The sequence below is a fragment of the Ixodes scapularis genome, unplaced genomic scaffold (genome assembly GCF_016920785.2).
Source record: "Ixodes scapularis isolate PalLabHiFi unplaced genomic scaffold, ASM1692078v2 ptg000236l_1___fragment_1__unscaffolded, whole genome shotgun sequence".
Lineage (NCBI taxonomy): Eukaryota > Metazoa > Arthropoda > Arachnida > Ixodida > Ixodidae > Ixodes > Ixodes scapularis.
This window is the reverse complement of record NW_024609944.1, coordinates 349,125-359,290: the sequence shown is the minus strand read 5'-3', so window position 1 is coordinate 359,290 and position 10,166 is coordinate 349,125. Positions and strand designations below refer to the sequence as shown.

Here is a 10,166-nt window from a genome sequence, read left to right as displayed (position 1 = left end):
CGAAAACATGTCCATATTTTATAGTGACAGTAAATGCATTTCTTTTTAGAGCTAAAGGAAGCTGAAAGCCACCCTTTAAAACTGACTCCTTTTCTGCTAGGCTTTCCCTGATTAAAGAACACATCTATGGCCATGTTCAGGGATATGATATTTAGTGCCAACTTTCTTTGCATTCTTTTTTGTCTACTGAAATGCAGTGCATACAATATAATTCTATTGACAGTCTATTGAAGTTGGTGGGAGCGGCCGGATGGAGCTGGCAGGCCTCAAAAAGGCCTTGATCTTCTTGGACTCCCATGGCGTGACGGTGAAGCTCCTCGTCACGGACCGCCACGTGCAAGCAAAGGCATTTATGATTAACACTTTGGAGTCATGTGTCGGGTGACCCCCGACAAAAAAATATTCAGGTTCTGGTCAAATGTCGGGGCTCCCCCGACAGGCCCATTTCTCCTTTGCGGTCAGGTGTCGGGCGCGCCCCGACAATTTCAACTTGCGCCATCTGTCATCGGGAATGTAAACTAGACTTCTTCGCCCTTCGAAAGGTGCTGCAAGTGACGCTACACATTTTTTTTTTTTGCGAAATGCGCGGGCGGGAATGTTGCGCGCCCTTTTACGAGTTCATCATGGCAGCCTTTACTCCGTCCGCATTTTACGGAAAGGCTTGTGACTCAAGTGACAGTGAATGTGATTTTAGTGGAGAAGACACCTATGATGTAAAGGAGGCCTCTGAGATAGTCTCTGATGAGTCCTCAGAGAGTGATGGTGACAGCACCGAGAGTGATGAGGAGACATGCGCCGCCGCCACCGCGCATGCCTACTTTTTTGGTTGCTGGAAGTGGGAGTAGTCAACAGCTACCATCCACTTCTGCCTCGAAAAACTCAGCCAAGGCGAGCAAGCACCGCAGCACCTCACGTTTTGGAAGGCATTGATAAAGGACCTTGTTGGAAATGTCCGCAACCAGCCAAGGAAACGGGGGCGCTCTTCTGATGGAGACTGTGAAGAGAGACTGAGTGGAAAGAACCACTTTATTTATAAACTCGATGGAAGCAAAAACAAGGACTGCGCCATCTGCAAGAACAGAAAAACCAAGGGGCAACGGCGCGAAACAGTGTTCTACTGCAAAATCTGCACTTGTCAACCTGGCCTGCACCCTGGCGCTTGCTTTGAAAAGTACCACACGCTGCGCAAGTACCGCTAGCATTTCAAGAACTGAAAGCACCCAGGAAAATGCAGAGTTATTTTCAATTGAACATATTACTATATTAAAATAAAAACGTTAAATTTCAAGTCACTTGTTGCTTGCATCACTTTTGCATAAACTAATTCTGACCTGAGGGGCCGACAAGGGGAAAACTCACATGACCCCAAAAGGTTAAAGAGATGCCTCACATCGTCCATGAGTTTGACGTCTGGCACGTGGGAAAAGGTGATATTTCATTTTTTATTGCTTATATGCATTTGTACTGAAATGTGACACATATTACCGACATCTAAGCTTCACGACTTTTGCTTTTCTTTTTACAAAAGAATTTTCGGTCTCTTTTAAACAGCAGTTAGGATGATTTCATTTTTCAGTTTTGGCAGTAACTGATCTTCCAGACTGCATGAGCAATGGTTAGTGCCTGGAAACTATCTGGGACTGCACTGCATTAGTGTCAGGGGGAGTACACATATTTCCAAAGAGGGGGGCCAGCATATCAGATCTCTAAGACCCCCCCCTTTTTTTTCACCGCCCTAAAATTTACACAACAGGAATTAGAGAAGAGGGTGAGGACATTTGGACCCCCCATTGAATCCGCCACTGATTATTGTACTTCATGGCATCGTCACTATCAACTTTTCTAGAAGCATACACAAATCAAGGATGGCTTTTGTATTGGGAGAACCTATCTGCAGTGCAAGATAACAAGCTTTAGATATAAAGTTTATTTAGTGATCATAATAAAGCACACTTCAGGTGGTTACCTCTTTCCATTTTCAGGGGTGAAGAAAGAGCTTCTTGCCGCTTCAAATACTGCAATCTATGCTGAGCTGGCGCTGTGGAGGAGGTCTGTGGAGAACCACCTGTATTGGGTGGCAGCCTCAAGTGAGGGGGACCCCAGGATGATCGTCCCCAAGTGGTTGTCTATCCTGAACCATGTACGGGACATCCACGTACACAGTAATCCTCTGTACCCAGTGTGTGCTCACGGAGAGCTGGAGCCTAGGGAGTGGCTTGATGATGGTGCGTATACATCTTTTAAATATGATCCCGGCTAAAAATTCCCGTGAAATCTAATTGGAATTCCAACTGGTTTTAACTGAAACCCATTGGTTTTAGTGGGTTCCAACTGGAAGCACACTGGCCAAAGGGTCTCACCAATTGGAATTTTTTTTCCAGTTGGAACCTGAAAGGGTTCCAAATGCTTCTCGTTGGTTCCCATTGGCAGTGACCAATTGGTTGTTCAAAAACCCAATTGGTACCTATGGGAAAATTGAAATTGGAACTTAATGAGAATTTTCGACTGGAATATGACTAAGTGCGCCACAGAAGACTTTGTGACGCTGATTGAATGTTTTATCCCACACTATTGGATTTCCTACACTCACCAACGTTCGAGAAGCTTGCTGCAATCATCACCAAAAGGCACCTTCTAGCAGACCTGCCACAGCTCTCAACCCGCTTCCAAACTTACTCGCTGGAGGCATTCCATGGGCCGCTTATTCACTACTGTCCGAAGTCCTGCCAGTACTCAAACAAGGGAATGAAAGCAAGGTAACTTGCAACAATTGTTGTCTCTTGGCCAAAACAAGAGGAATTTCTTAGACTGCCCATCTCATACAGTAACGAAAGAGGGAAGTAAATATGTCCTATGGTACACTCGTCACCTAAAAAAGCATATTCTGCGCATAAGTCATTTGACGAGCAAAATAGTTCTTGCAAGAATCCACTATCAAAGAAAACAATGCTTTCTGCCTTTGAAATGTGTGAATTTTGATAAAGTAACAAACAATGACTGAATTCACACCATGAAGGAGAAACTAGTATGCTTGCAGAAAGCCAGTCCTTGTTTATTATGGTTTTTAATGTTGTAAAGAGTGCATGAAATTAATTGTGAGTTTGTTTCACTGCTCTTGTGTCCACGCATGGCCACTCGCAGAGTGGAGCGAGTTCGTTTCAGCTGGCACTCCACGGCGGCTGTACAGTACTACGAGTTTGTTTCGGCGCCGGTACTTTATGCAAGCATGTACTCACTGTATTGAAAGAATCGAACGTGTGGCCAGAATGCAACCCTGTCATGCATGACTTTGGCAAGGAACGAGAGCAGACGGCGAGGAATCGTCTGCTACATGGTGTCATTTGCACCTAGCTAACCGAAAAAAAAGTGGACTTTCTGTGATAATTGCGTTCCGCAGGCGATAGATTTAAACATGAGCTTGATTTATGAGTGTCTGCTATTTTATGACGAAAGCAATCGACAACTCATGCTTCATTCCCAAGTCTTTGATTCATTTTGTTATCTATTGGTGGGTAAAGAAAAGCTTTGAACAAACATCAGCAGCTGCGAGATCTTTCTCACCATGCATGTGCGGGTGAAATGTTGGACATTTTTCAACAACGCTTGCCAAGCAGAAACCTGTGATGTACATGTCCAATCAGCAGCCAGAGAAAGCTGAACATCGGGAATTGTCCCGAGGCTTGCGTGAAATCACCATGTTTAACAGTGACCTACACCAGCTATCGTCATATTTTGTTTGAGAAAGCTTTCGTTCACTGCCCTCACTAAGGTAGTCTTATCCAGCTGTATATGACGATTTAAATCAAAGTTTCTGCGTGATGTATTGCTGGAGATTCCAATGAAAGCTGCAACCTCTCAGAGGTTGTGGCTCATACATCTCCAGGACAGTACAGTTTAAAAATTTGCAAATATAAACTACAGATTGCAGCAACTGCATTATCGTGTTCCCGACTATCATGGCGAACAGCAGGACTCTAGTTTCATTTCAAGTCTGTGCTCTAGCTTATGGTGCCTTGAACATCTTTCCAACTGTTGTGTGTACTGTGTCCAATAGGTGGTCCCTCGATTTCCACCTGGTGATGTCGCAGAAGTGTTATGCTATCACCTGCCACTGCAGCGGTGGTGGGTGGGGCAGACTCCTGTTCTGGTGCTAGTCGCTCTCCGGCTTGACATTTCATGGAAGCTACGGCGGTCAGCAGTTGCAATGCTGTGATGCCCGACGTTCTTAGATAATAATAATAAGAATATAATAATAATAATCATATATTTATTTTCAATAAAAATATGATGAGGGAGACTGAAGAAAAAAACTGCTTGACCAGTCCTCGGCCCCTCTTCCTAGAATGGCAGCAGCTGGCAGTTAACAAGCTTTACGAAAGAGCGGGGTTCGAAATAAGTTCTTCTCTGTTGTCTGTACACAAGCAGGTATGAGCAGATAGCATTCCTAGCGCCACCAGCATTACTGCCTATGGTGTGTACTGGCAACATAAGAGATTGTTTTCGAACGACTCTTTTTGCGTCAACTCTTGTGCAAACTTCATGTTTACCGTAAAAACCATAAGCTGATAGTGTAGCTGGTGCCGCCGAACGCATGCACTACGAAAAGGTGCCCAGTGTTGTAGGAAGCTTGTCAACGAACTTTGATCTAGTAACATTAGTGACGGCAGCGACACCATTTTTATCGAACTTCTACGACCAACCACCAGGATCACAAATCTGACAGGACGACACTCCTGCTTTTGTGGTGTCATCTACTGCCACTTCGAGACCACTTTTGATGCATAAGCAGAATGGGACACTAAACACACCAGTCGGGGACGTGTTACAGGCACCACACTCTTACTACGGGATAGATAGCGACAGCTTCAATCTACATTCGGTGCCCTCGAAAAGTTAGTAAGGACCGACTCTCTGCGCAGCACTCTGCAAGTGCGATGCATTCTGGGAAAGGAATCGCACGGTGCTAGTGCGTGTGGAACAAGCTCACTACAAGTTTACTAAAATGTGACTTACTATTATAAGGCTATCATTTATACATTTTATTTCTAACGTTTCAATAGCTGCTTCAACTTCAAACTTTCATTGAAACTCGTCTTGATTTTTATTTAGTTCAAACTGCTCGTTTATTTCAGGACCATGCTGGCAGTGCTTCATTTCAACGAGAACGGGAACAGAGCACAGGCAGTCACAAAAGAAGGCATGGAGCGCTTTAGGGTGAAGCACCCGAAGGCAAATGGAGGAGAACCAGTACCAGTACCGGAGAAGGAGGGGCCTACCTATGGTGTGTACCAGGAGCCTTTATATTGAACTGTGTGCATGCACAAATCATCCTATATTATTTATTGCTGCACTTGCCGGCAGCTTTTGCACAGAGGAAACCACGCAGTGTGCCATCTCTCAATCTGCCTGTGACTCTAGTCGCAAACAGCGAGGTCGGCAAAGAGGAGCTTCAGCTGTCCTGTTTGCAGTGCGAGCCTTCTAGACCGTGTTCCAAAATTTACTCAATCTTACTCCAGGGTAAGGGTTTTGTACCTTGGCGTCCCAAAACCTACCCGCGCCCGGCGCTTTTCAATCTGTGTTGTCGCGTGACACGACCCGCCAGAGTAACTCGGATCCATTTGGGTAAGACTTCGAATACCGCCCTAGTTTCGGTAACACTTCGGCATCTTGTACATCCATGCACAGCCAAAGCATTGCAGGAGAAAGCAAGTGCACACTGGAGGCTGGTTATTCAAAAGAGATGGCCTGTTGTTCTCATCTTGGCAGGCACTATGAAATGATAATTAATTTTTAAGACGCACTGAAAGATTTTATTTTTTCAGAATCAGGGAAAGTGGATAGACATGGCTGTGGTGTTGTTGGTAGAAAGACTATTGGTAGTGGGACAGTTTGTTGCATAAGGCACTTCATTTTAGGGAAATTCATTGCAGTTGCAGTTCGTCACACTACTGAAAGAGTTTTGTTTTTCCGTGCAATTTCTCTAGCGCAGAGCATATTGCCCGCACATTAAAAATCACGGGCAAGGCACTATTGACACAGATGTTTTGGTGTTTCTTACTATAGCTGGTCGAATCGCTGTTACTTAAACGACGCTGTCTGATCTCCCGGAACTCCAACACAATCTGAAAACGAGTCGTCCCAGTAACTAATAGGAAGACAGTGGCAAATATGCAAGTTTGTCTAAACAGATTTCTTTAGAAATGGTCATTTACCTTATAAAAACACCCACTTGTACTGAAATGTTTCGGGCACACTCCTCGAGGATCTCTGCTGTCTGTTCCGTCACAGCATCAAAGAATTGCTTGAAGGTGCTTGCGACGTGTTTCTTGCTTTCTCGGCTACCTTGTCGAGACACTTGCGGCTTAGCTTAATTTCATTTCGGCCAGTGCCTGCTCTTTCTTGAGCGACTACAGAAACATCCAGATAATCGGTGACGCACAACCGACATTGCTCTGCAAATTATATCGACACAAACTTGCATATTTGCCGCTGTATTCCGATTCCTTGTTAAAACAACTCATACTCAGATTTTGTTGGAGTCCTGGGAAGTCAGACAATGTTTATTGCGAAAGTAACAGCGATTCGACCAGCTATTCTAGAGACTCCAAAACATTTGTGTCAAGAGTGCCTCACCCAAGGTTTTTAGGTTGGGAGCAATATTCTCGGCTCTATAAAAATAGGACGGCAAGACATAGCCTGGACGAGCTGTCGCCACCAGGAATAGGCCTAAGACGAACTGCCCTGCTACTATTTGACGCGCTACGGATTGTCTTTGGAGAAACTGCCCGTGGCCCCATACACACATTGATTGTCATGTCCACAGAAGGCCCTATTGAAAATCGCTCTGATGGGACTTCAGGATTTTTTTAAAGGGTGTGAAAGGGACTTCAGGAATTTCTGAGATGTTTGACGGGGGCACCGATATTTCCTGGTGGGTTCACTGGCCCCGTCAGAGGCTCTCCTGAAATGTCTAAAGTCCCCTTTACGATGCCTTGAAATGTCTGAAGGCCTGTCAAGAACTTTTCTAATGGGGTCGGGAAAACCTTCAGGCCTCTTGATATGTCTGTGTGGGCAACGGCCCAGGTGGAAAAAACACATTTCGCAGAATTAATGAACATAGCTGCTTATTGTACGCTACGGGGGAAAAAATAAGTATTTGGAGAATGCCGATCGTGTGTGAGTACGGTCAGATTTTTATTACTGCTCTTCTATTAAATACGAGTGGGCTCCTGGACCCGTCTGTCACTGCCCGGGTGTTCGGTCGCGAAAGAGCTACTGAGGGCGACCGCCCATGTGGAGAATTGACGAGCCGCAGGCCGTTTGGTGTTGACCGAGCGGCGTTTTGAGGCGAACGCAATCCTGTCCGCTCGAGGCGAAATACGTGCAACCATGTATAAAAAAAAAAAAAAAAAAAAAAAAAAAAAGGACAAGCCGAGAGCAGTGCGCGCTTTCCAGGAACAGGGACGCACGCGGGAGCGACTCGTTCCGGGAACCGGTCCCCCCACGGGGGACTGTCCCCAAAAAGCAATCGCCTCTCTCCGCCCGGCGATGGGGAGAGGGTGCAGGGCTGCCAGGCCAGCGGTCGGGGGGAGGAGGGTGCTGTGTGCAAGCGGGGGAGGCCATAGCCATTTTCTCTCTGCTCGTGTGCGGTTCCGGTTATCCCCCGAGCCTGGATGTTTGGAGCGGACCAATTTCCTCCAGGAAGGTGAGCATGCATGGTTTTGAGGGCTCGCCCCTTGGTTTGTTTTGATCCGTGCAGTTTCTTTCTTGGTACCGCAGGTGAACCATAGTTCGGCGCAGGCCGCCTTCAGCACCGCTCGAGCGCCTTTGTGTTCAGCGCATTCAAGGAGATGGTGGCCGGTGTCGGCTTACTCGCTGCAAAGCCTGGCAGTCGGGGTCAGCGTCCCACCGCATGTTGTGCCTGCGCACCGGGATTATGGCACTGTGGGTGTTGAGACGGTGGATGACGGCCGCTGTCCGGACTTGTTCCTTGCGCCTCTTCGTCCGTCCGACTTCAGACCAGCGAGCAAAGAATACGCCGAAGACGCCGGCGCGACGTCATCATGGACGAAAAAGTGACTGTGCTCGGGATTTCTCAACGGCGGCGGGTGCTGCTTACGAGTTTGTGGTTTTCGCTAAACGTGCTTACTGAGATTGTGTATGTGTCCGTGAGGTGCACCTGCTCGGTTTTATTAGCTGAACTACCGTACATCAGGAATATACCCAGCGGCATTGTGAGTACTTTGAAAGGTATTTTTCTTTGTGATAAGGATGTCAGTTGTCCCTGTTTGATGTGATCCCTTTCGTCTACAGCTCCTTGCGCCGGGTTTGAACGAGCGTTGCTTTTTGAGTTATAATATGCATGTAAAACTAAATGTCGGCAATAAATTTTTAGTGTTTTGACCTGCATTTTTGTCTATGGTTCACAGACATTTGGGCGTCTAAAGGGTTGATGGGCTAAAGGGCCTGACGGGTTAAAGGGCTGTGGGGCTAAAGGGTTTTTCTATGGGGTATCCTTGAAGGGCTTTTCTGTGGGGTATTTTTGAAGGGTTTTGAAGGCCTGTGAGGTCCCATAATCCTTCAAGGCTGACGGGCCCTTTTAGAAATATTTTCAATAGGGGGGGGCTTCATAGAAGCGAGAAAAACTTGTACCAATTTGATTGTTTAGAACCATATAGATCGCCATGTTCCTAAAAAAGGACTCAATTGAAGCAAGTAGAAAAAAGATATCGATTCTGTTAAAACGTTCACAAAAGTATTGGCAGGAGTGACTGTCAACATTGCTCTATGGGGCTGCTCAATTGCCACCAAATTTTGCTTAGGGTTTTAGTTTTTTCAAAGTTCACTTTTCTTTCAATATGGGAGTGTTTTTTCCCCTCACAGACTCAATGTCTTTCTGTGTCTTTTTTTGTGTTGGAAACAAAAATTTGAATTTACTGAGGCCTATGCTGAAGCACTCTGAACACAGGCATGGGACATCTCAGCATCCAGCGAACATGTGGATGACCTTGATATGTACTTGAAGAACATTTCTACCGATGAAAGAATTAAATGAGATGAGGGTTTAATTCTCGGAAAGAAATAAGCAGCCAGCCAGGCAGACAGTTCAAAGCGAGCGTGGTTCCGGGTGAGGACAAGATAAAGCTGTAGGTTATGATTCCTTTGAGTGAAGCATCGGTTTTTCTTATAGAAGGACAGCTTCGATTCGAGGTTTTTCTGTATTGACGGATTGTGATAAAACTGACTCTGTTTACTTTTCGGGGTTTATCGGTTTACATCAAAAACACAAAACCACATTATGTTGCACTAAATTATTTCTTCCAGGCTACATAGCAAGGCTCCTTGAGGCAGTCCAGGAGGGGATGCAGAACAAGGCACTCCGTGCCTGTGTTGCCATGACTGCTGAGGACCCACCGCCGCTCAGCAAATCTGCAAGGAAGGTTTCAGAGGTGGAGCTGGTCCAAAAGCACAAGACAAGGTTTAACAGATCAGGTTTGTTTCATACACTGTGAACAAGGTGCAGGATTGTGAAGCTTGTCTCTTTGAAACGCATTGAAACGTTACTGTACAAAGGTGTTTACGTAACCGGTAAAGACTTAGCAAATGTATTTAATGATCATTTTGTAAATCTAGGTAGCACTGTCGATGGTTCCGACTCCTGCAAATATATTCAGCAAAGGAACTGCAATTCTATTCTTTTAGAGCCAATTACCAGCACAGAAGTTAGAAATGTGATAATGCAGCTAAAAAATAGTGCAAGTTGTGATGTTGATGAAATGCAAATTCGTCCAATTAAATATGTTATTGATATAATTGCTCCCGTGCTAACGTATATATTTAATCTTTCTTTTGAAACTGGTGTATTTCCTACAAGAATGCAGATAGCGAAGGTGTCTGTTTTATATAAGAAAGGTGATAAAAATGAGCTAGGCAATTATAGGCCCATTTCTATATCGCCCGTTTCTTCTAAAGCTTTAGAGAAATTAATCTATCATCGTTTAGTAAACTTTTCAAACAAATATAATCTCATTACCTCTTCTCAATTTGGTTTCCGGAAGGACTGTTCTACTGAAACAGCGTTACTTCCCCAAAAAGAATTCATTTTGAAAAATTTTGAAAACAAAAAAATAATGGTGGGGTTATTTTTAGATTTGACGAAAGCATTT

The 10,166-nt window shown here is 45.1% G+C and overlaps 1 protein-coding gene across 1 annotated transcript; it reads left to right on the top strand.

Moving 5' to 3' along the window:
• Positions 1–250: 250 nt before the first annotated feature.
• LOC121833978 lies at positions 251–9,512 on the top strand. The gene is made up of 6 exons (XM_042287709.1): positions 251–376; positions 1,373–1,427; positions 1,983–2,225; positions 2,585–2,756; positions 5,133–5,281; positions 9,325–9,512. The coding sequence occupies exons 1-6, from the start codon at positions 251–253 to the stop codon at positions 9,510–9,512; spliced, it is 933 nt and encodes a 310-aa protein (XP_042143643.1).
• The last annotated feature ends 654 nt before the right edge of the window (positions 9,513–10,166 follow it).

Coding starts and splice junctions, on each gene's coding strand:
- LOC121833978 (XM_042287709.1), top strand. CDS start 251: ATGGAGCTGGCAGGCCTCAAAAAGGCCTTGATCTTCTTGGACTCCCAT. Junction 2,757..5,132: donor AACAAGGGAATGAAAGCAAG/GTAACTTGCAAC, acceptor CGTTTATTTCAG/GACCATGCTGGCAGTGCTTC. Junction 5,282..9,324: donor GAAGGAGGGGCCTACCTATG/GTGTGTACCAGG, acceptor TATTTCTTCCAG/GCTACATAGCAAGGCTCCTT.